The sequence below is a fragment of the Colossoma macropomum genome, unplaced genomic scaffold, assembly GCF_904425465.1.
Source record: "Colossoma macropomum unplaced genomic scaffold, Colossoma_macropomum, whole genome shotgun sequence".
Taxonomy (NCBI): Eukaryota; Metazoa; Chordata; class Actinopteri; order Characiformes; family Serrasalmidae; genus Colossoma; species Colossoma macropomum.
In genome coordinates, this window is record NW_023494803.1 from 27,254,542 (window position 1) to 27,280,644 (window position 26,103).

At 40.2% G+C, this 26,103-nt stretch overlaps 1 protein-coding gene across 1 annotated transcript in view; it reads left to right on the forward strand.

Annotated features, from left to right (window-relative positions):
- Nucleotides 1-26,103, forward strand: part of LOC118823793 (neuronal PAS domain-containing protein 3) — a 280,083-nt gene that overhangs the window by 107,113 nt on the left and 146,867 nt on the right. Inside the window, exon 4 of the mRNA XM_036593608.1 lies at nucleotides 23,162-23,244. Coding sequence (XP_036449501.1) covers nucleotides 23,162-23,244 — 83 coding nt within the window. The remainder of the gene's footprint in view (nucleotides 1-23,161; nucleotides 23,245-26,103) is intronic.

Here is a 26,103-nt window from a genome sequence, read left to right on the forward strand (position 1 = left end):
GTAAACAGACACCTACGAAATAAGCACTGTATAAGTGTACTTCATTTGTGTGCTTTCGGCTGCTTGTATTCACCTTTTCTGGCTTTGCTCTGTGTGGTGATGTCCAGCAGAGTCCAGTGAGGGTCAAAGGAAGGAGAGCAGTGCCCTGGCTCTGGGGCAGCAGAACGTGCTGGGCAGTGAAGATGCTTGCTTTTTTTATGCTGGTACACAGGTACAGTAATTAAACTGTCTCAGTGCTGATTCCCCTCTGCCTGGCAGCTGCTGATGTATTATAGAGACATTCAGCTAATCGATTAAAAGCGCCCAGACGGGGGAGATGTCTGACAGCACTGTACTAAGATGAAATTAGTAAGAGGCACTAGGAGGGGTGTGTGGTCGGTGGGTGTGTGTGTATGTATGTGTGTGTGTAGGGGCCACAGGTGACTTAGGCCCAGTGGGAGTGAGGCTGGGTAAAGGCGACAGCGCGTGCTGCTCCGCGTGTAATTAGGACAGCCATGTTTTAACAGGATTTCCAAATTATCACCAGTGCGAGAGAGGGGAGGCACTGGGGGAAAGACAGGGGGCCGAGGAGGGAGCAGGGGGGGAATCAGGAGGGGAAAAGAGAGGGAAAAAGAGGGGAGAGGCGGGCTAGGCGCTTTCCAGCAAAACTTGGCCTCCATCCAGCACTGCTGAAAATTACACGAAATTATTCAGCTGCCGGGGAATGTGAAATCGGACTAATTGCCTTTTGAAGTAGCCCGTAGCTGTGGCTAGAAGGGCCTGGGCTGGCCGCAGCCCGCCTGCTCCGGAGCGCCGCGCAACCTCAATCGATTTCACAGCTGATATTCCTCCGAATCAACACTTATTTTCCACTGCATGCGGGGGCCCCTTTTAAATGTAAATCTGCTGTAAACTGCACTTGTTGGTCCTCGCAACAAACAAGGCAGGAGGGTGTCTGCGAACGAAGAAATAAGCAGAATTTATTTACTTCAAAAGGCGAGCGCCCGACTGCTTCAGTGAGCGCCGGAGCCCGGTAAACACTGCAGTTTGTCTTCCCCCAACTGTTACACTGGTAAAAATACACTTCAAAAAGCACTAGCTTTAGTAGCTCGTAGCATTGTGCAACAACACACGCATCTTCAAAAGGGTTAACATAGGTTGGAACTTGCCTCCAGTCTCTGAAAGTTCCTATGTAAAGCCCATCTGCACTATCAAAGAGCATGGAGCTAACTGCAACTGGAGCCAAGCAAGCCTCTAAAAGTGATGAAACAAAAAGAAGGCTTAGTTGTTTAGTTGTTTAGCCGCTATCACTGCTCTTTGGAATCAATTTTCAACACATTTCAGCGTATACTTGATGTGACTCAGATAGTGAATCAGATAGAGGTTTTCTTTCTCACCATCAAATAATTGCCTCAATTTAGGTCTGTATCCAGCAGCACCCCTGCCTTTCCATTAAGTCAAGCTGCTGAAAAACAGGGACACTTTTCATCTGCTTCCAGAATCACCACAATTACAAACCACTTTATGGGGGTCTGTCACTTCTAACGGTGGGATCAGCCCAGTCTGCTGTCTGTGGCCGCACTGCTGTTACACTGCAGACGGCTGAACGCTGCTTTTAAAAGCCAGCCCTTTTGAAATCATCTAAGGCGCGTTTCAAATAAGGGCTTGCGTCTTATGTCGAAACTCCTTTTTCGTTCTCCTCTTTGTTGCAAACTGCTCAGTATTTCAGTAACAATGGAGCTGATCTAAACACAGTGCTCAGTGGAAGGTTGAGGAGTGAGGTTCGCTAGCTTTCTGTTGGTATATCCTTCTGCCCTTGCCCATATGTAGTGCTGGGGAGAGCCTTAGAGTTTCTATAATGCAGAATGAATATTTAAGTCCTTTAATTAGGGGACAGGAAGCTGGTGTCACCAGAGTTAATGTGATCTCTTTAGCAGGTCATATTGAGCACTTGTACATTACATTATAAACTTTATGCTCACTTAAACCATTTACAATTTACTTTTCAATTGCATAGTTCTGTAATGATTTACAAGTAAAATAAATTGTTTTGAAATCAGATGAATCTTTTTGAATCACCCTGTATACCTTCTGTCTTAGAAGCTGGTTGCATTTTCAGCATCTCCATAATCCCATTCAGTGATGTTGAGGTCTGGACTCTGGGGTGGCCAGTCCATTTGTCTGAGAACACCAGCAGCTTCTTCGTGTGATTGCAAAAGTTTCTTTTTTTTTTTCTTTACTTCCTTGTCTCAGTAACGTCTTCTTGACAGCTACACATCCTTTCAGACCCATAGCACTGAGTTGTCTTCTCACAGTGGAAGGATGAACAGAAACACCAGTTCATTTTTTTCAGATCTGAAGCAAAAGAGGAGCTTGATTTTCTCCTCTCTCTGATCAAATGATGGAAGCTTTAAATACTGTTTATCTGAAAGTGACAGTGTTGGTGGCCGATCAGGTTTTGCGTTTTTGTTGGAATTACATTTTTGTGTCTGTTTAATAATTTTTTGATCTCGAGTTTTGAAAGTTCCTTTTTTTCCACTTATTGTTCTTTGACTTTTCCCTTCTGTATATAGGTGGATTCTAACCTCCTCAGAAATATCTCCTGAAAAATGAATAACTCGTTCTTAAAAAACACTTTAACTGGAATTTTAATAAACAAAGGATGGTATCTGACTTCTTTACAGTACTGCACGGTAATGTAGTTTAATGTAATGTACATTTAGTGTAGTTAATGAAGTTAATTTAATGTAACCAATAATATATAATAAGATTTATTAATTTATTATAATTTATTTAATTAATTTAATTATTTATTTAAGTATAACTCTAAATTTTACCTTAAACTCAGTAACCAAAAAGAAATGTTTTTACCCTTTGGGTTTAGAAGAGAAGCTTGAAGAAAAATTAAACTTGATGAAAAGCCCGTTAGAATGTCAAGACCATTTTTGTTGGTCCTGATGCTGTGTGTTAGTTCAGATCATGATGGGTATATTTCTCCAGCTTTAACCTATAGATCAGAGACTGTGCAGCAGTTAAATTGTCTACCGCTCACTGTCTGTAGCTGAAAGCACTTTGTTCAGAAATGCCGTTTGGTTTTTGGTGGGTTTTTCTCTGCCACGATTAGCCAGACATTTCATGGAAAACACCTTCGGCTGAGGCTGAGCCCGTGAAACATGTTTGTATTCGCCTCATTACTCTGCAAAGTCAGCTGAGAAATGCGACGGGCTGCCCTGCTCTCACACTCCATTCCTGCTCCCAGCCACTGTTTGCTGACATGCATATTCCCCCGTCGGCTCTAACGAGGAACCTGTGTGTGTGTGTGTGTGTGTGTGTGTGTGTGTGTGTGTACCTGGGTTGACCCTGTTCCTCACATAAACCAAAAGGCCCTGTAGACTGAGCCACCAGTCTGAGCTAACAGCAGAGCACTCACATCAGCGTTGTCAGCCTTCAGCACTCTGTACAGCTCTCTCTGTTAGCCCTCTGACACTGCCGCAGGGCACTGCACCGTGCCTTCAAAAATCTGCTCTACTGAATAGTGGCCTTATAAGATATGCCTTATCCATAGCCTTGGTGCCAGACTGCTACATCATAAGCAGTTACATACAAGACTACTACGCAGGTGGAGGAGTAACTGCCTCTGTTCAGTATGTACATTTTTCCACAGCCGTGGTATTCCTGCATTATTAAACCATTAAGATGTAAACAAAGTAATTCAGAGTGGTTTAATATGAGATGTTCCAAACTGTCTGACTGTTCACAGCAGTGGTGATAAGAACCAGACATCCAAAGCATTTATTGCTTTTGAAATGGTTACAGATACATAAGCCTTAGATGTTGTTTTACAGTAGTTTTGCGGTAAGGTTTTGGCTAAAACATACTTTTAAAATCCGTGGTGAAACGATACATGCACATTTTGTGAGGCAGAATGGTCCCTAGTTACACAAAACAAAGACCAAATCATCCTGTGACACAGTCCTATTCTTATTAGTCTGTTTCACCCTGAGATGCACTACAGTGCCCAGCATGCACTGTAACTTAGTGTGCATTCTGGCCCTCTTCCCCCAAGAACAATCTACAGGCCAGTGGTTACACAAAAAGAAAAGAAGCCTGGTTTCTAGTAGGCAGTTTTATAAAAACTACCAAAACATGTTATTTTTATTTAGAATTATTGGTAAATAAGTATTCAATGCCTATTTCGCTGCTGCAGTTTTGGCATATTTTGAATAAACAATGGCCAGTTTGGGTCATGGCAAAAATATAAGTAAAAATAAAACAAAAACACAGCTGGCCTACAGATTTGCTGAGAATTTTTAATAATGGCCCTTTTAGTTCAAAACCCCTGCACTAAGAAGACACGTGTAAATTCACTGGTCATTTTGAATAGTAAATAAAATGGCTATTTATATTCAACAAATGGAAATAATTTTGAACAAAATAATGCTTAACTATGTCCCATCAGTAGTTCAGAGTTTTAATATATCACAAGGCTATCACAATCACAATATGAAAATTTGTTCCTATAGATCAAAATGTTTGTAAACATAATGGTAGACTGTAATTCTGAATGGACAACTTGCATCTAGTCATCACAGAACTGCACAGCAGCACATTTTACAGTAAATTCAAACACACACACACATTTTCTAAACCGCTTATCCTTCTGGGTCGATGCTGGAGCGTATCCCAGCAGTCATTGGGCAGAAGTGAGGAAACACCCTGGACAGGTCGCCAGTCCAGCACAAGGCAGACAGATAGACATATACATTGTAAATTCAAATGTAACAGACAAAACACTGGCAATAATTGAAAAGGCCATATTGTCAAATTTACCCACATATATAAAGGATTTTAATGATGTTTTTCTCATTTTCCAACTTTGAAAAGCGGGCAGAGACAATACGCTATGCATGTCATTTTATATCAGCCAAAAAGTTAAGCTTACTGGCAAGCAGCTTGGCTAATTGGTCAAATTAGATGCTTTAGAGTAACTTAAAATGACCACAAATACCATCATGTTTACAAACATTCTGATTTGGTCTCTGTAAACAAAATATCTTATTGTGATTCTGATAGCCTTATGATGTATTAAAACACAACTGTGAACCAATGGTGACATTAGTTGTGGTTGTAAATTGTTCCAGTTGTTGCTTGAGCGGGTGGGACATAAATTAGAACTAGTTGTAAGTTCAGTTGGTTCATGTTTGGGTCGGTTCTTGTTTTTGAAAGTGCGGAGGGAAAACACCTTTACAAAGTGAATGCTTCCTTATTAACCCCTGCAATGAAATGTATGGCTGGTGCATATTTTATGATTCTACGACAAAAATTAAAGACACGACTATGATGATACGACAAACATTTGAAGGTTGTTGACCTGAGAAGATCAGTTCAAAGCTATGTTTTCCTGTACCTTAAATAAGTGTAAATGAGTTTCAGAATTAGTACAAAGTCCTGTTGTACCACTGCAGCACTACCCCACTTTTTTCCTGTTGTAAGATACCACTGACCTGTCATATGGTGTGGCCATAATAGTCACCTCAAGTCTCTTATTGTCTACAAAGTGCAGAACTGTGCAGGAAAAGTGCAGAGCACTGTTATATAATAAATCAATTGGTTTACAATTGCAACAGATGCATTAATATACATTATTTCAACCAAAATCCATAGCCCAAAGAACATTGCTATCCTCAAATGCAAAAAAGCCCTATGCTGTTTGGCAAGCACATCTAAATGTACTGTACCTGACAACAGCTTGTAATCAGACTGGTGCTCAAATAATATCTAGTGCTCAGATATTATTGCTGTCACAATGGTCCAAAATTACTTTAAATAAAATCTCTGCATTAATGTACATTAAAGTTAAAAATGCATTGATATGGGAATTCTGGACTGGTGCTGATATCCAATATTTTTCATATACAAAACTGTTAATGCCAATATATATGCAGTAATAACATGTAGACTAAATCTATCAGGACTACATTTATTTTGGATGGCTACAAATGCGATAAGATGAATAAAACTTTGACATTTTAGTGTAGTAGCCCAGACTTGCCCAAACATTGTACTCCTCTAGAGTATGAATAAAAATAGACTTTTAGATGCAGAGCAGCTCATGGACCTGGCTTGTAACTCATTCACTCACTCACTCACTCACATTTAGTAGGAATACTAACTACAAGAAGTTAGTATCAGCGTTATCAGCACTAGTACTTTATAAAAGTGGTGCTTTGCATCATGAAATTGTGTGTTTTTGTTTTGAACAATTATCTGCATCCTTACTTAAGAACTCCTAGAAAGTTAGCATTTTGGTGGTACACAGTTTTGTTGTGACTGTAATGATATGCAGATATGCAAAGCCACATATTTACTATTTAGTTTTCTAAAGCCTGTGCTATATCCCACTGACCGCAGTCTCGTGTGTTTTTTATGTAGTTTAAGTGTTAGCAGTGTTAGCAGCTCTGCGCTCTTTTCTACCTCTTCATTTCCCCATTCTCTCCTCCCAGTCTCCTTATTAGCACATGATAAAATGCTCCGTGGCTGCCTTCAACCAATCATGTTTTCAGTAGAGCAGTTAAACTATTTTATTGCCGCCACCCTTAAAGCTTTAGAGTCTTAAATTTTCTCCGTAATGGTAGATTAATTTCAGGCTGCCTAATGCAATCCAGGACAAAATACTTCAAACAGGTTTTTTCCTTTTTTTTTGTGCGGGGGGCGGGGGGTTATAGTTTAAGTGGGGGAGGGGGTGAAGCAGTTTGAGCACAAAACCAGTCTGCTGAGAAGGACAACACGCAGTTTTTTTTTTCTCCATCCAGAAGCATCCCAACATGGGAGATTGACCTGTTCTTCGGCCCAATTGTGTGGCGGGGGTGAGTGGGGTGAGGGCGGGGGCGAGGGGGCGCGGCCCACGCTAGCGTCCGCCTTCTGCAGAGGAGATCTATTACAGGCTGCAGCGCAGGCGAGACCTTCAAAAGGCGCTAGAGAAGAGCGGCGATAAGAGGCCTGGAGTGATAAGAGCTCAGGCTGCTTTACCTGCAGTCTGCTGCTGCTCGCTGATAATGCTACATCATCTGCCTGCCGTTTAAGGCCTTAGCGAAATGAGAAACAAAAAACCCTCTCTACGCAAAGGAGCCCAATTAGGTAGAGTCGCTAACGTGTAATCGGAAGCACGTTTATTATGTTTGATAATAGAGCTGGTGGGGTTGATATTGCTTGTAGATAATGCAGTGTACAAATAAGCTCTGATAATGATCTTAATTAAATCACTCTGATATGGGATACAGTATGGTGAAACTGCTTGCTGCCGCTATGTTAATCTCTGCTATACTTCAGTGTTTTTTCTCTGTGGTGCTACACTTTATTGTAGGTTTGCATGATTCATTAATGGGCGCTAAACACTCTACATTTAGATTTCTTTTCAAAGAAAGACCTCATCTTTCGTCCACCTCTGCTCTGCCACCCTCTAAACTGACCTCTGTGTAATAAATTTGAGAGTCCCTACTAAATCAGTGGTGACTATTTAACACAACGAAGGAACTAATTCTTCCGTTTAACTCAACATTTGCAATGAGATGACTTGTACCCTAATGGCTTGTAATTAATTCTTACACCCTCCACTCTCCCTCTCCTCCCATTTTTTTTTCTTTACCCCAAGAACCGTTCTAAGGATAGTCAGCGGATTCCGACATTTTATCTAATGCATAATGTTCATTTCAGGCCCTTAATTAGGTTTAAATGAAAATTGGCTCGGCAGAAAGATGGATAGCAGGGAAGGCATCAAACCACCCAGCATGTCCCAGAGTTGTGAGGCTGAAAATGCAATTTGGTGGAGCAGTGCAGCGAGCAGTTCAGAGTTCATTAATTTTTACTGTGCAGGTACTCTCCCAGAGGTGCTCCCTGCCTGCTCCAGCTCCACCTGGACACCAGCACAAATACTGGACCTGCACGCTGCACTTGTTCTCGCTGAGAATGATAGTGCACACACACCTGCACACACTGACACAGACCACAGAGCACAGATCTGTTAAAGACTGGTGTTCTTGTTTCACTATGGTGATTAATTGGTGGAGCACCAGAGCATTGCAGTGGTCTATATTGTGAAACTCCTTTTTGTGAAGCTATACTTACTGCTGTAACACAGTTTTTTTAATTAAGCTATATTAAATTTTGTGGTTCTGCTTAATTTCTAAAAAAAAATAAAAAATTGGATTGTAAAAATAACATACTATGTACCAAGCCCTGGCCTAGAGTTCTCGTAAAATATGTCGCTGTTATAAGAAAACGTGGAACACCAAATTAATAACTTTATGTGAGATGGAAAAAATGTGCTTAACACCAATGTGCATTTATATAATGAGATTTTATTACAAGCCATTTTGGACCATTTCTACTAATCCATTCTTTATTAAACGTTCTCACAATGTAAAGAGCAGCTGTCGTTTTCAAATGGTGTAAAAAAATTAAACAACTGGAGACGCAAGGTTTTACAGTAACAGCAACGATATGCTGAATTTGAATTTCAGCCATAAATCCTGACTTCCTCTACAAAAGGCTTAAGCTGTTCCTGCCTCCGTCTCTCTTAAAACTCTCTACTTAACAGCATTTTCAGCAAGTAATGTGTCATTAATGTGGGTGAAAAGCAGGAACAAACCTTTCACCTGTACTTATTGATCAGTATTGAGGCTGTAATGAGAAAACACTTTCTCAACATTCTCTTTTATCTCATTTACACACACACTTGTTTTTATGCAATGTCAAGACTTGGGTCATACAAGTGTCCCATATGTATCGTATATGTATCATCACTGTCAGAATAAAACCTTGTATCTGCATTATTATTTTTACCATAATAGTTTAATATAAATGCCAGCTGTCCTTTATATTGTTATGTGTGTTATGTTGTGACCTAATCATGGATAGATCAATAGAGATGGTTCAAAATTTACAGTACAGTACTACTGTGCTGTGCAAAAATCACAGACCATCCTTTATTTATTTAATTCTCAGTTAGAACAGCTATTAAATATAGTTTAGTCATTGTTCAGTTTTCAGTGTTTAATGTGTCCACCCTGAAAGACTGCTTTCTTTTTGGTAGACTTGCTTTCAGTTTTCCCAAAGAAACCTGCAGGGATATTTTTCTACACCTACAAAGTTTGGTCACATTTTCAGCTTCTCACAATCCACGTAATCACAACCACATTCAGTGATGTTAAAGTCAAGACTCGGCAGCTTCTTTGTTCGATTTGCAAACTTGTTTCTTTTTTGTCTACTTCCTTTTCTTACTAATGGCTTCTGGAAAGCTACACATCATTTCAGACCCATAGCATTGGGTTCTTTTCACAGTGTATGAACAGGATGAACAGAAACACCAGTTGATTTTTTCAGATCTGAAGATCAAGTTTCCTTTAACTTTCCCCTTATTTTTGCTAGTGGATCATGTTAAACGCCTAATAAGCCTAACCTTAAATCTAAGCTTAACCTTTACCACAGGATCAAAAAAGAAATTCACAGACAACGTCACTTTACAAGGTTAGGGCCAGTGTTGTTGGTCTTGGTATTGTGGGGTAGCCTTGTTTTTTCTGGTTTTATGACCATTTGGGACATTTTTGTCCTAAAAATGAACTACAGCGAACACACAATTACACTTACTCATGTTCTCTTAGCCTAGTATTCCTCCTTCACTCTCATGTTCACAAATAAGTCATTTTCATTTGCCTCTCTCTTTCTCTCTCTCTCTCTCTCTCTTTCACTCTCTCTTTCTCTCTCACCAGTGCCCTTCTTTTAGCGTTTAACATTTACAGCCAGTGCTACATTTTCCCTTGATCTATTACAGCTCCTCTTAATAAGAGACATGTCCTTCTACAGCACTGACTATGGTCAGAGCTGCTTACCCGTGGTGGGTGAATCTCTGTAGTCTGGGATTCTGCAGGCTGGATCTGTCTCTGTCTATGCTGTTTAATGGTGGAGCATGCCACTATAGGTTAGCTCCTAATTACTCTCTCCCTGAGACGTTCCAAATATTCCCCTGGTGCTAATATTTTTCTGCCTCAATGACTCATTATGTTGTTTGGCAGACTGAAACATCAGCCTTTCAATGTCTGAGCACTGAGCCTCATGTTCCACCCCCCCTCCCCACACACACACACCTCTCCCCTTCTCTCTCCCTCCATACCATCAGTCTGTTTCCACGACTACCTCCAATGCCTTTACACTAAAGCTACTTTCGGTCTCCTTCACTCTTCTCATCCAGCTGTTTTCATCTACCACAGAAATGGATTCCATAGAAGAGCTTCTGTGTTCTTTCCCCTTTCTGATTGTATAGCTCTGTCTCTTCCATTATCCTGCACACGCACTGTGCATTTTACCGCTCACACACCACCTCAACTTCCTGTCTCTTCATACACACTTTCCTCTAATACACACACACACACACACACAATAATCTCTACTGTATGTTGATATTGGGCATTTTGCCAAGTGGAGTGTATTGTAAGTCAAGGACAAGAGTAGAGGACGGTGTGTGTGTGTGTGTGTGTGTGTGTATATATATATATATATGTGTGTGTGTGTGTGTGTGTGTTTGTTTGTGTGTTTGTGTGTGTGTGTGTGTGTGTGTGTGTGTTTGTTTGTGTGTGTGTGTGTGTGCTGACAGTACTGTGTGAAAGTCACCCTTTGTTTATTTCATTTCTGGCCAATAAGTCAAATCTTTTTTATTTATCAGCATCAGGAAATAAGCAGAAAGAATATATTTAACAGACAATTACCCAGAAACCTCAGCAACTAAATATATAAAAATGTTCAGTTTATTGCACTTTATCAGTCTTTTCCAGAGACTTATTTTCATTTTTTCAAAGAAATCTACAGGGATATTTTTCCACACTTCTGAAGTTCAGTCTTTGAAGTTGGTTGGATTTTCTGCATCTCACATTCCAAATAACCCCAAAAACATTCAGTGTTGTTGAGGTCTGGGCTCTGGGGGTGACAGGTGAAATCCAGAGCACCAATTGTTTTTTTTTTTTTCCTTTTTATGTCTTTTTCTTTCCCTTTTTTCAGCTGCAACGTCTTCGCAGCTAAACGTCCTTTCAGACTCACAGCATTAACTTGTCCTCTCACAGTGGAAAGATGGACAGAAACACCTGTGGAATTTTTCGTATTTTTTCATCAAGTCTAAAACAGTGGAGCTTGATAATCTCCTGTCTTTCATAGATGAAAGCTTTAAGCGCTTTAAGTTTATCTGATGGTAGTTTTCTCTATATCTTTTAATCATGTTTTTGAACTTGAATAACTTGTATGGACACTTTGACCTGAAAATAAATGAAGGGTGGTCTCTGACTTTTGCACAGCACTGGATTTGTGTGTGTGTGTGTGTGTGTGTGTGTGTGTGGTACACAGGTTGTTCTGCTGTTGAGCTGAATGAGGGAATCTTGTGGAAGGTTCAGTCTTCATGCTGCATTGACTGGCCTTGATGCTCTTTAGCCTCTCACAGGCTCACACTTCAACCATGACATTAAGCATTATTTGTTTCACTCCAGAAGAAGAGAAAAAGAAACGCTCTAAAATACAGAGACAGGAGTGGAAAAGTACGAGTTTCTGTTTTCAGCATATTGACATCGTGTTTCAGAAATCCTGTGCTGTAATCGTGGCATCAGTGTGACGGTGTGTACAGTTTGGCTAGGGCGTCTCTATATGGACATTTTTCCACTCAGCTTCATCAGTATTACGTGAATGGGTGTAAACTGTTTAAGTATATGAGCAAATGTAGCAGACGAATGCTGAGAGAGTACTTTGCAATTTATTGGTCTCCCAACAGCAAGCTTGGTATCCTTCATACAGAAGCACCTCAGTCCTGCGGAATGTGTTAGAGGCCATTTAAATTTCATGGGTAATTATGTCTTTTGCCATTTTCCCTCAAAGTATGAATGCAGCCTCTTTGGTTGCCATCATTCTTTTCATTGGAAATGTCCCCTCAAGTTCAGACCTGTCTCAACTCATGGATGTGAATTGAATTTATCAGCCTCAAAGGCTACAAATGTAGTTGCTTTGAAATCTGTAGCTTTGTCAATGATTGAGGTGCCAGCTTCTAAGTACTTTTTTAGATTATTAATTTTTACAGTGCACAAAGACACAGTCAGACACTCTGAAGGCACTCGTTGACTCCTTCCTACAATCTGTAGAGCCTAGTATGATCTGGTTTGCGGTTTAAAGGTTCATTAAGTCGGACTGTGTCTCATAGGCTAGGCCTGAGTTTATGAAGACGCACCCAGCGCTGCGCTTCAGTAATGGATTGTTTGTTTATCTGTATGGCTCTGCTTTAGGGCAGTGCAGTTGGCCTGTCTCTTGCTTTAATGCGGTTAGCCATAATGTATGCATTTACAAATTAGATGAGATTCTTTTTTTTCATTATTTTCTTTCACTCATCCTGCTGTATTGATTTGCTCGTGATGCCCCTTGAACTTGACCTCACTCAGTGTTGCTCAATGTCAATAATCTTGTCCTCTTCCGCCTCCCCCTCATGGAGGGAGATATCGATAGATGCATTTAGCATGGGCGACTCTCAAGATTTAAAGATCCATGGGCATTTTGGAGCAGTCAGAGTTGGTCATTTGTTGGTATCATCCTAACATATTCTGTGGAGAGTTTAGATTTAGAGCATCGTAGTGTGCCATTGTAGTGCACTCAGTAGGAACATTGAAGGCCTCATACCATGTAAAACTGAATTTTCCTCACTTTTTTTAAATGAATTGGATGCAGTATGAAATCATTATTAAAAACTTGTTTTAAAACATACCATTCACTACCCAGTCTGTACATTCAACATACTGAAAGTAAGCTCCAAAAGCAACCGTTTTGAATTCATTGTTTTTGTGATGTCATGAAAACCAGCATATTTATGTACAGCTGTCTGTTTAGTCTACAGCTGTTTAGCCCCACCCACTTATGTTGAAGTTATGAGGAGTGTTTTAGTCCAGGCTGATTTTTGAATGAGTCAAAATATAGGGCCAATCAAAACTGAAGTTATTTACATATATCAGTCTTAAGGGCACAGTAACAAAATAGTCTGCTTAATTGTAAGTGATAAAAGAGGTTGGAAATGCTCATGTAAAAATGAACTATATTGTTTTTGGTACATAAACCCACACGAAATCATAAGTGGGCATCAGGGGGAAAAAATAAATACAAGAAAACTGTAGGATATGAGTCCTTTATTAGAGTTAAAGATTGCTTAACGCTTTGAACCCTAGTCTTATTACTCAGTTATTAATCTTAAGGATTATTATCCAGGAAGTACTATAAATTAATCTAAACTACTTTGAAACTAATGTGTAAATTACTCATTTATGAGAGTGAAGAATTGAAATGTGGGCCCATATAAGAGTCCCTAGGGCTTTTGAATTTTTTATTTTTTTTTTGTTCTTTTTTAACAATTGTTTTGATATAAGCAACTGGAATTGTCATTAAGTAAATCATTATGGTTATGAGACACACCTTTTAATAATCTTATCAAAAGATGAAATGTAAATTGTTTAAAGCTGTAGTTTGAATCGTAATTCTTGGTAGAGGATGCTTTGTGCTATGTAGAGTTGATCATTCATTCTTGTCATGGTTTACTTTGGTCTGTCAGATTTGTGTGCATGGATAAGGAGTGTTTTTTTCTCAGAAATCATTGTGTTTTTAAATGATGCATGTTCTCTGGATGCTGATTCAAGTCTGGCTGTCTTTCTCTCTCTTCTGTTTGTCTGTCTCTTGTTTTTTTTTCTTTCTTTCTCGCTTTCTCTCTTTGTCTTTCTCTCTGTGCGTTTTGATATGAATCGTGAGTGGACAGTACTTGTCAGGCAATGTGCTTCTGTCCTGCTCTTTCTCTCTCTCTCTCTCTCTCTCTCTCTCTCTCTCTCTCTCTCTCTCTTTCAGCCCTCTTATCTCACTATCTGACACAGTTGTTTCTGGCTGTGATGAGAGGAAATGGCAGGATGATAAAATACCAAATCACTTCAGCGAGGACGTCAGAGGCACTAGACGCTTTCCATAGACAATTATTCCTCGCTGAGCGCCTCTTCAAGGTGTAATCTCACATCGCCGTAACAACCGAGCTGGAGATTTCCACTTGGGGCACAGGCATTTCCTGTACATGTGTAATATGCAGAGATAATGCTAGTCACAGTGCAGACAAACCACTGAGCAAGACTCCACTGCCATCTCAGACATGTTAATATCACTTACTTCTTCACTCTATTAGCTGACTTGTTATGCTACTATTTGGTGGCACTTAAAGGGCATGATAACAAAACTCTTTTTTCTAATGATGTTTTTTTTCTAATTATTATATTTAATTTGGATGCAGTTTGATAATATTTGATAATACTTAGATTGTTTAACTGACCTTTAGTGTTGTAGTACTCAAGTCCAGTATCGGTCTTGGGTCCAGTCTCAAGACCAAAAAAGCTGTCTTGTTCTTGCCTTGGTCTCGACATCATTTGGGCTCGGTCTTGTCTCGGTCTCGGGGTAAAGTGGACTTGGAACTTGTTGTTAAGACCAGCTGACTGCACTGCTTTTGTCTCCGGTAACTATAAAAAACTGAAATGCCAGGACAATCGATGAGCTCTATATAAATATGTTTTGTTTTTGCAAATAATCAACAATATTTGTCATATTTAAAATCATATTTGTTTAAATGTCTATATTGTAACAAATTTTTGCTATAAAACAATCGTAGTCCCTCCATGGCCCACTGGGGGGCTGTGGCCCACAGGTTGAAAACCACTGCTGTACATGTTCGAACAATATCTTTTTGCTGCTGGTTGAGGATCTTATCAATCCTTTTCATGATTGCTGAACATAATTGCTTGGGTATTATTTTTTGTTGATGTTAATTGGTTCCAGATTCAAACATCCCCTGAGAGCAGACTACATCACGAAAAAACTGAAATACTGATCCTTGATACTAAAACTTAGAGAAAGCTGCTTTGTGAGAAGCTCTGTTCCTTAGCTTTATATACAAAACCTTATGTGTGAAACCTGGTGTAATCTTAGACTCTGGGCTCTGTTTTATTCCATATTTAACACAGTCACAAAAGTAACTTTTTATGATTTGAGAAATATTGCTAAAGTTCTGCCTTTTCTGTCTCAGAGCGACACAGAGAAACTTGTTCATGTATTTGTTACAAGCAGAGTTGATCACTGTAATGCTCTTCTTACTGGACTTCCTAAGAAAACAATGCATTTTTTACAACTCATACAAAGTGTGGCAGTATAGATCCTAACAAAAAACAGAGAGCTCATATCACGCTCATTTCGAAAGAGCTGCGCTGGCTACCTGTATCTTTTAGGATAGATTCTAAGATCTAAGTAGTAGAACTCAACAGTTGGACTACAGTCTGTAATTGTAGAACTACAAAGTGCACCTGTATAGTAAGTGGAGCTGATAAAATGGACAATGAGCGTACAAACAAGGAGGTGGTCATAATGCTATGCCTGATCGGTGTAATTACTTGCTCATATTACAACATAGATAGGACATAGGTTAAATCTACTAGTGATTTTAATGGTTTTTGTCTCATATGTAATCAGATGCAGCAGGACCCATCCAACTCTTAAGCTGTTAGAGCGTCTGTATGTTTGAATAAGCTGCTATAAAAAGTTTGCTGGCACTGTTTGTTAAAGTAAGCTTTTCTACAACTTTAAACCTCTGGCAGAGGAAAAAGTTTCAGTCAATTCATCTGCCTCTATAGAAAAAAGGATTAATTGCTAAAATGTTGGACTGCGCCTTTCTTTAATATCTACTTTATAATGGCGGTCTATACTGTCATTTATGAATTGCATGAAAAATACAGAATGGTTGGCAGGGCTTGAGTGGGAATCCACTTTCTTTGGTAATAAGCTGAAAGCAGATAATAGTGCCGTGCTGTGAGGAAGAAAAAGTATGCGAGGCATATCTGTGAGCACCGTCATTAGTGCCGAACGAAGCCGCTTAAAATTTGATGATATAAATGAGGAGAAAGATGAGCATGGATTATTAAACACATCATCATGAAAACTTAAACCAGTCAAAGGCGTTAAAAGAAACTAATTAAAACAAATGTTTCAACCTCCATCTTCATGCCTATGACTTATTCAGGAACATGTGAGTAGTGTGTGATCAGGAGCTGTCATTATCGCTGGTCAGTAAATTATTTAATGGCATTTGCTGTGGGACAACATTAGCAACGGATTACAGACTGAATGGTAGAGAGGGAAGAATGTTAATTTTCAATAGGAAGGAGACCAGAGGAAAAGCAGTTATGATATGAACTATAGTTTTGCAATTGGAATTTCTTTTTGCAATTATTTTAGTGGGTTTTGTCTCAAGATATGTGAGACTAATCAATGCACTGAATGTTGAAAATACAGGGTGTTGGGAAGACTGACAGCATTTGAATGCACCAGATTAATTGAATAGTAATCAAAGTGAAATATTTATTATCCATAAATTTTTGTGTGAGGTTCTTAACCATTTTAACTGAAGATGAAGGGCTTTGCTTCCACATATACATGTTACAATTAGTAGAGATGGTCCAAACCGTTCACAAGAGCCGTGCACCCTTACATTTTTTAACTGTGGTCTCACTATGGTTTTTAAAAGCCACCAAAATTGAAAATATTGATTAGTATTTCGCCCTTTCGTCTCAAGATGTTGGAATGCCTGATTTCAAATAAACATCATGCTGTAATTTCAGTTCATGCGGTGTGTTTCATTCTGAGTGCTTTCTTTTGTGATGCGTAACCTTTGAAAGATTTTGGTATCGCATATTTGCAAGTGAGAGTAACCTTGAAGAACAAGCTGCTGCGGAGGGTGAAAAAAAAAACGTCATTTTTATTGAACCCTACACACGACTCTGCTGGAGCCAGGTTTTCAACAGAAATGTGTTATTTTCTGCTTTTCCAATATCCTGACTGTTGAGGGAAAGTTTCCATCCAGTGCTAGTTAAAGGCCTGTGCATGTTAATAAGCTGATAGGAAAGACTCACCCAGACACATTTCAGTTCTCATCCTCGTGAGTGCATGCGCTTTTCATTCGATTCATACAAATGAACAGAGAAATTATGAAAGTTTTTCACATTTTCACATGCAGCTTCCGTACAATAGCAGGGAAGAGTGGATAAGAGTAAAACCATTTTGTACAATGTAATGTGGTTTTGTCCTGTAGGTCTTTGTGCACGTGGGTGTGTGTGCAGGTGTGTATGCGAGTGGTGGTGCGTTCAGCTCTAATTGGAGTGTGTCTAGAGGCCTATCAATTAAGCCCTGTTGTGTCTCACTCTGTGAGGAAGCTAGCCTGTCTAATGAGAGGAGACATGGAGGAAAGATGGAGGCAAATGAACAGGAAGAAGATGGGAGAAATCTGACATTGTTGTGCTGTTAAGCACTAAATCAAAGTAATTTGAATTAGTAGAAAAATCTTTCTCCTCATAAACATCATTTCAGTTTGCCATCGTCATATAAATGGGTACAACTGCCTGTATTGGCAGAAATACTGTCTTTGTGTACAGAGAAACATCCTTTATAGTTCCAATCTGTTTTTGCCTGTAAGATTGAAAAAGAAATTAATGATTTTCTGAACCATTCATCCTTTTAACAGGGTAAAAGTTAGCTGGTTGAGTTGTCTTGGGAATACTCGAGGGGGCTGTAGTCTGGAGATGGATTGGTATTCTGAGCCCGTAGCGGTGATTCAGTTACTGCAGTGGATCTAAGAACCAAATCTTGCTCTTTTGTTGTGGCCCTCCAGCAGCTCTTGACTGAGGGACTGATCTCTCCAAGCTGATGAAAACACATCCACAGTCGTGGTGAAGCTGGAGCGAAGGCCCAGCCGATCGGCGCAGCTCCATTGTGAACAGTCCTCCTGTGTGTGTGTAGCCGGATTATACAACTTCACCATTGTGGCCTTGGCGGCACTGACAGTGTCCACCGGCTCCCGACCGTGAGCACTTTGACAGCTTGATGAATTAAGGCTGACACTTGCCAAAATAGCCGTCGCCTGTGCCAGCTGCCAGTTGAGCATTTACACTCTGTTAATTGAATTGGCAATTTGTGTAACAGTACCTGCCCCTGAGCTTTGGTGAAGCAAGGGGCTGCCATTTAGCTCCGCTAATCCAGGACCAGGGAATAAGAACGCTAAGCTTCGCTAGAAATTATTGCAGATTTAAAATGACAGTCGTGGGCCATGTTGCCAATTTCCCATTAAATGAGAAATAAATTAACAATAGCAATAATGTTGACTTATAAAACCGAAAGTTAAATTGACTTTCAAATAGTGCTGTGATTTGAAATTGCCACTGTGCAGAGAATCAAATTCCATATATTGCGGGCTTGCACCAAAAGCTGTTTGTGCCATGACAGTATTAAACGCCAACATTAAATATTGAGGCTGTTAAATGGGAACTGATATTTTCTCATAATAAAATGGCATTAGTCTAAATCAGGGAAGGTCCTTACGCCATTTGCATGTACATGAATTTGAGTCAAGGACTTCTGAATAATGCACCTTTGCCATCCCGCAGGGGAGGAACTGCAATACTTTAAACTGAATAATTCCAGCCTGAACCCTGGAGAATGCCCCACTCGCACCTGTATTCAACAAATGACTATTTAATACCCATCAAGGCTAATAATGCTCTGATTATATAGTGGAATGTAGCACAACAATAACAGTCCTGTAGCTTTGTGGATTCATATTTATCTCTGTCATTGTGTCTTCCTGGATTTATTTTGAGTTGATGCATTTGGTTGTGTTTCCTCACTAATATTTTTTTATCTGCTCAATCTGCCGTGTGACGCCCCAAAAGCAGGGAAGACATATGACGTGGGATAGTGACAGGGCAGCCACTGTGTAGCCCCTGCACTTCTGTCAGCTCGCTCTTCATGTATCATTTGCGGCGTGAGCAAAATGAAGGGGATTAATAGAGCATAATGCCAGGGATCAATATGCAATTATATTAATCTCTGTGGCTGCTCAGGCGTCTGTAGAGGAGCACTGAATCTCCAGCAATGTCCTACTCACATGGACCTGTCGTAGGCCTTCTTTAGACTGCCACCGCTGAAGTCACTAAATGCTGGAAGTTGAACATAGGTGGCCTGGCAAATGTTTGGGGACTCCTAGCTTGATTTATCAAAATGTTTTTGATGTTTTCTTTTCTGGTTTTCTGTTATGTAGAAAGCTGTTTGGATCCATTTGTCTTTGAACCTGCAAAACTAAAGAAACAACAGACACACATTTTATTCCCTTGATCTGATATCAGCACCACCTAAACCACCTTTGGGGCAAAAAAAAAATCAGGATGTGCTTTTAATAATATTTGAGAAAAGAAAACTGTCCAATCATTATTGAGGCAAAATTCCCTCTTCATAACAAGGAAGACACTTTGATAAGCATAAAGTCGAGTGTTGCAAAATATACCCAAAGCATTAGAATATAGCTGTTTTATTTCAAGTCAGAGTTTATTTATATAGTGCTTTTTACAACAGGTGTTGTCACAAAGCAGCTTTACAGAAAAATCTGGGTCCAAGCTCCTGTGAGCAAGTCAGTGGCGACAGTGGCAAGGAAAAACTCCCTAAGAAAAGGAAGAAACCTTGAGAGGAACCAAGACTCAAAAGGGGAACCCATCCTCCTCTGGGTGACACTAAACAGTAGCAGCAGAGAATGAGATTTGATCATTAGTATAACATACGGAAAAGGGGGGAAAGCAGGAGTAGCAATGTCTATGATTACAAAAATGCAGCAGTATCATCAGGATGGTCAGTGGTGTGCAGGTGAGATTTGTACAACGTTGAAGTTTACATTCAGATGGAGGTTGAAAGTAGCCTTCACAGCCCTTCCCTTCATTGCTGCAAACAAAAAGAACAGAGGTAAACTCTTCAGGAGCTCTGGGGCAGTCAGAGCTCAAGTTGGTCATAATCAGATGCTGAAATCTCTTGGTTTCTGTGGAATGTTCTTCATAACATCACTGTCCTTTAAATTTTTCCTCGTGGTTGCTGATGACTGGGCAATTTGGCGTCAGAGCCTCTCACTTCACTGCTTCACGGATCATCCAGCCCTTCAGCAAATCTCAACACTGAAGGTCAAAGCAAGGTCCTTGTGCTGAAGTGCATCTGCTCAAATGCAAATTTCACCTCATTAAACAAACGAAACAAAGTGAAATCTTCGTTCATCATGTGATCCAAGAGAATGACCTTCAGACCATCATTGACTGTCATATTCATCATCTTTAGCTTTTTCAGCCAGGCTAATTTTGTCTCTTTATCTTTTTTCCTGCTGGACTGCAGCGGTGTATTTGACGTGCTTGACTGTGGATGTCACAGGAGGTCCGTCGTGATGTGAGACAGTGTGAGGCCGATTGGCCATCTGTAGCCAAAGCACTGCTCCGAATGACTAATGCCAGCATCATTAAGAACAGCACTGTGCTGTTAGCGTAAAACGCTAGGCGCTGGCCTCCGTCCTCGATGAACAGGCCCGGTTTAACATTTTAACTTTTTTATTATGAAATATTAACCACCGTTGAGTTCGGAGCTCAAAAAGATCCCCAAGGTCAAAGGATGTTCCACACATGGAGCAATCTGTGCCTGATTTCCATACAGTGCTCATTCAAAGGCAAGGATCCTTGTGATGAGGGCTATTGTATGGGCAAAGAAGAATCATTTCCTCCTCAGAGTCTGCACGGATCAGAAGGATGATAATTGAAGTTGGTCAAGTGTGCTTTGATCTTTGATTATTTTCGTCAGTCTTTTAACTCGAGCTGCCTGTTTTAGGCAGTGTGTATGTGTGTACAACTATGTTCTAGGTCACAAAGTTAGGGTATGAGACCGTTCAGTAAATACATGCACCAGATTGCAACAAGGAAATAAGAAGCTTAAAGGTGGAAATCCACAGAATTTTCTGCATATATCATTAAGATGTAAACACACTCATTCAGAGTGGTTTGATATGAAAGATCATATGAAAATTTCTTTACAGCTGTGGTACAATAGGAACTAGGGGTTGCACAATGCAAATGTAGGCATTTTATGTGCTGTCCAAAACAATCAATAAACCTACATGTGTCTTCTGAGTTTTTATATGTAATGATGAAAGTAAAATAGGGGTAAATCTGTAAAAAGAAACTATTTTTTCTAACAGCACCTTGCATGTACTGCTCCACACCATAAATATATAAAAAAATATATGTTTTGGGCCAAAACATTATTTCACAACTATCCTTAAACAATCTTTCAGGCAGGAGGTGACATACTAATAACCATTTCATGTAATAACTTTCTGGGATGTAGCCCACATTAAATTCTTCAGACGTCTGGTTCCTATCATCACCAGTGTGAACAATCCTGGCTCTGTAAATCGAGCATTTCACATCAAACGACCCTGAATGACTTTGTTTACGTCTTAACTGGTTAATTATGTAGAAATAAAGAAAAATGGATGAAATTCCCCTTTAAAAATATAGTTTGAACAGGCATGCTAATACGACGCTAGTCGCCACCAATTTGCAAATTGTTAATTCGTAGCTGTTGGCTTTCATGCATTTTTAGTGACGTTAGCATTTCTGAGTGAAATGTTGTTTTAAATTGTAACAATAAATGGAAGGTGTGGACCAGCTTCATGTAATTATGTGTAGTTAATTTGTGGCTAATAGCTTTTATTCATTGTTAGCAGTGTTAGCACTTAGATGTTCTTTTTTTAAGGCTGTATTAGCATAGAAGTGTGTGTAAATGTGTATTCCATACTGCAACAAATATATATATAAAAAAAAATGAAAGAGTAGCTTGATGCAGTATGATAATTTGACCAAATAAATTGCTTTAACTATTAGCACATTTAATATTTTTGTTGGTATTTTTGACTGAAAAGTTCTTAAAGTCTGTGTTAGTACAGAAATGTGTGTTCCAGATTCTAGCAAGTATATAAGAAGAAGCATAAAGGAGTAGTTCAACCAAGCATGATAATGAGACTAACAATGAATTGAAGCTAGTAGCCACCAGTTGGCATGAGCTCATTTGCATAATATTAAGTGATGGCTATTCACTCTTATTCATTGTGAGTGTTTTTGAATTATAGTGTTTCTTTAAAGGCTATGTGTATATTAGCGCTAAAGTCTGTTTTTGTGCATATATGTGTATACACTGTGTGTGTGCCCTCTCTGCTCTAGTGGACTGTTCTCAGGGTGTAACAGCTCCCTCTGCTGTGAGCTGCTGAGCTGTCCTGCTGGCTGTGCTTTGTTTGTGTTCCCCCCTGCAGCGGCTGCCGCTGACCCACCTGCTCCAGAGACATTCCTGTATGTGTGTGTGTCTGCCTCTCTCCACCTGCTGCTGCTGCTGCTGCCTTTCCCCGGTCATGCTGCTGTGGCCTTGGCCCTCCTCTGGGCCAGACACAGGGCTAAGCTCTGAAAGCATAACTGGAGGGGAGAGGAGTGTTTTCCCTGAACTGCTCTGAAGGACAGAGACCCCTCATTCCACAGTCTGTGCCCAGCTCGCATGCACCTCTCCAGGGACGTGCCGTCTGCCCCTCTCTGCCAGTCCCAGTGCCTCTCTTCCCCCTCCATGGAGCCCCCTGTTTGCTTCTGGTCCTTGAGAGTCCTTAATGGCCATTCAGTGCTTTTATTACATCATTAATTGCACTTAATTCAGCAACATTACCCAAACGCCTGGCTAAGCTTGGAAAATTAAGTACAGAGCACTTTGTTATAAAATTCTCAATAATGAGCTCTGGTGGGACAAGGTCTGTTAAGTTTGAAATCACCCCAGGCCATTTTTTAGCTGCACCGCAGCTCAATGCCTGAGCCTGCTTTAAAGTTGGAGACTTTGGGAAAAAAATGCCCTAAGGGCACTGTTCACTGGGTGCCTGTGCAGCCAAATCAATGCGCTGATATTATCCCTCATATAAACAGCGGGCTTTGTGGTGCTCCGCTCAACTGAATATGCAGCGAGGGGGATGAGCCCTGGCCATAAGTAGGCTTTGATTTGCATCTGTGTATTTACAGTAGCAGGGGCTTAGTATTACTGAGGCAGAAGTGTTTGTTCAACAGTTTACCATATCTGTTTAAATCACACCGGCAAATTCCATTTCCAAGTTCATTTGGAATTACTAAAGTATGGATGCGCATGCATGCGCACGCATACGCGCACACACGCACATGCTCAAGCTCATTTCATTTTTTTTTCTGTTCCTCAGCTATCGGGTCCCAGCGGAGGAGGAGCCCGAACGCAGTCGCCGCAGAAATCTTTGAGCCTCACCTGGGCAGCCACATTCTGCAGGTACGAGGAGTTTAATTCTGCACCTACACTTCAACACCACCAGATTTAAAGTTTCTCAAGCATTCCCACCAGCGCAATGAATTTCTGGCTTTCTTCTTGATGTTCTTGTTGTTTACATGGCACAGTGCCTTCTAGCTGCAAGCTGATTAATTGCAATTACTTATCCCAGGCAAAGAGAATAGACGTTTTGTTAAGTAAAATATGAGTCAAAAACAGACTAAATGAAGTGCATTCCTGGATGTTTTAAGGTAAGTACTTTCATCTTCACCTTTTTTTAAAACAGAAATATGGATTATTTACAAAGTTTAGTCAAAACCACATGCAGTTAAAACTGCAGTTAAGTTTTCATTAGACAATTGTTCACAAAAAAATTACATCCTCAAATAATCTGGAGCCAAAGTAATCCACACTGCTCATATTTATTATAAAATGTAAAAGTTTGGGATAATTATTAAGAGTGTCTTAGAAATAGAAGTTATGTCTCAGGACAGTAAGTGTTCACTTTTCAGTTCTGATTGTTTCCACTAAGCTGTTTTTACATTTGCCCAACTAAATTAGCAGAATTGGGTTCTGACTTTATCTGCTGTGCACCTGTGGTATAATCTCATAATAATAAAGTATAATAGTATAATCTCATGATAAATAATAAATTGCCATCCTAACTGAGAAGCAAGCTGAACTGCTCCTAAGTGACTTGTTGATTGTGTGCTGACTGACAGGAGACAAAGCTAAGAAAAGCAGGTGCTTTGTTACTGTGACAAGATTACCACTGATTATTATGTGGCTCATGACACAATTCAAAACACATTTTAATATGTCTAACATGCTTCCAAATATATGCTATTTGAGTACCAGATTAACAGTTGGAGCTTCCCACATGGAACAGTAGAGGCAGGATGACTGTTTTATTTGGCGCTAACAGATGCTGAAGTGCTGTGTCTCTCAGGTCAAACACTTATTAATCTGTTAGTTTGATTTCTGTTTAAACATTGCATTTCCATTCAGATAACATGCGTTATGAAATCACAGAATGGAATAGATCTCTGTGGTCTTGCGGGAGAGAGATGACAGGCATATGTGGCATCTTCGTGTGCTATTAAACATGAAGAAAATGAGAAGTGACATCTCACTGCGTCTACCTGCGATGTGCAGTATTCGAAGAGCTCAGGGGAGCTGAAGGAGGAAGGGGGGGTTCATCCCCAGACAAAAAAAATGCTTTTCCCTCATGTTGAAGCATAGCACCAGTGTCCTCTCAGATTCCTTTAAATGACACAGAACAGAAAGTGCAATTTACACCAGTCACCTGTGTCCAGAAAGCGGATTAGGAATATTTAAATAGCGCTCTGTGGTCCCTGGACTGCCAGCGCTCTTCCCTCTTCGACAGGTTAAGTGTCTGACAGGAAAGCGGAAATTTATAATTAACATCAATACCGGCCTGGAAGTCTGTCGAGGCGTGGCCTTTTCAAGGAAGGACTTGTTCCTGGCAAATTGTCCCCATTAATCTTCAGCTTAATTGATTGTGAAAAGTTTTAGGATGACATTTTAAAAAAAGCATGCTCGGCTGGTGATTGATTTGGGGAAAATGAACTAATAATGGATGCGAGGCAGTCATTACTTGTTGAGCGTGGTGGCTAATTTTAGACAGATTAGACCATGTTTGATAGTGCTTAATAAAGAGAAAGGTGATGAGCTCCTCTGTGGCCCTTACCTGCCGAGTTGGCCGGCCACTGCAGCACATACACACTCACATACACCCACCCCGCCACACACACACATACACACACTATGACTCCCTGTGGGTCACCCAAATCCTTCTATAAAATGGGTATTAAACCCAGTAGTGTTCTATGCATCTTTTATGACCTTGGACACTTCTCATTATGTTTATAATACAGATATCTTTAATGATGTTCTGTGTGTCTTTGTGTCCTTCCTGGGCTGCCGTAGCCATGCTGGTCTTTGTGCTGTGACTGAACTGCCCTGGTTGACCTGAGAAAAAAGCTCAGGGCTGAAAGCCCTCTGTGTTCTTTGTTTACCCACAAATACGCTGAATACATTTACCACCCTGTTTTGTCAACCCAGATAATCAATTAGCTGATTTAATATGTAGGCCTGCTTGTGGAGGCAGCTGCTCTATTTCTCTCTCTCTCTCTCTCTCTCTCTCTCTCTCTCTCTCTCTCTCTCTCTCTCTCTCTCCCTCCCTCCCTCTCTCTCTCTCTCTCTCTCTCTCTCTCTCTCTCTCTCTCTCTCCTCTCCTCCCTCCCTCCCTCCCTCACTCCCTCCCTCCCTCCCTCCCTCACTCCCTCCCTCCCTCCCTCCCTCACTCCCTCCCTCCCTCACTCTCTCTCTCTTTCTTTTTCCCACCCCCATTCCAAAAATGCCTGTGCCTTTTTACTAGTGTTTAATGTCATGGGACAATTATATCAATATTGTTTTATTGTGTATGTGTTCAAACATACACAGACACACAAAGATGTTTCTAGGAAAAGGCTATTTTTCAGTGGCATGCTGCCCAAACACAGGGGGCTGATGAAGCAGCAGCCAAAGTGTGTGGTATAAAGAGTGAATTGAAGGATGTAGGTGAAATGTTGCTGGAGGTTGCTTGCTGGTGGGAGCGCACTCGTGTGTGCTAGTTTTTGTCATTCTCAGGACAAAAAAGAAAATGAAACAGGGCTAACTTACAATTTCAAAAATGTCCTGATGCTGTAAAGTGTTTTTTACAAATGCAACATATTTCATTTCTTAAAACTGAAAGGGCCAAACCATTTCTTTTTAGTTACTGATCTTAAGGTTATGGTTAAGTTTAGGGTTAGACATGTAGGTACATACCTATAATTGTTGTTGGAACAAAGCCAAAAA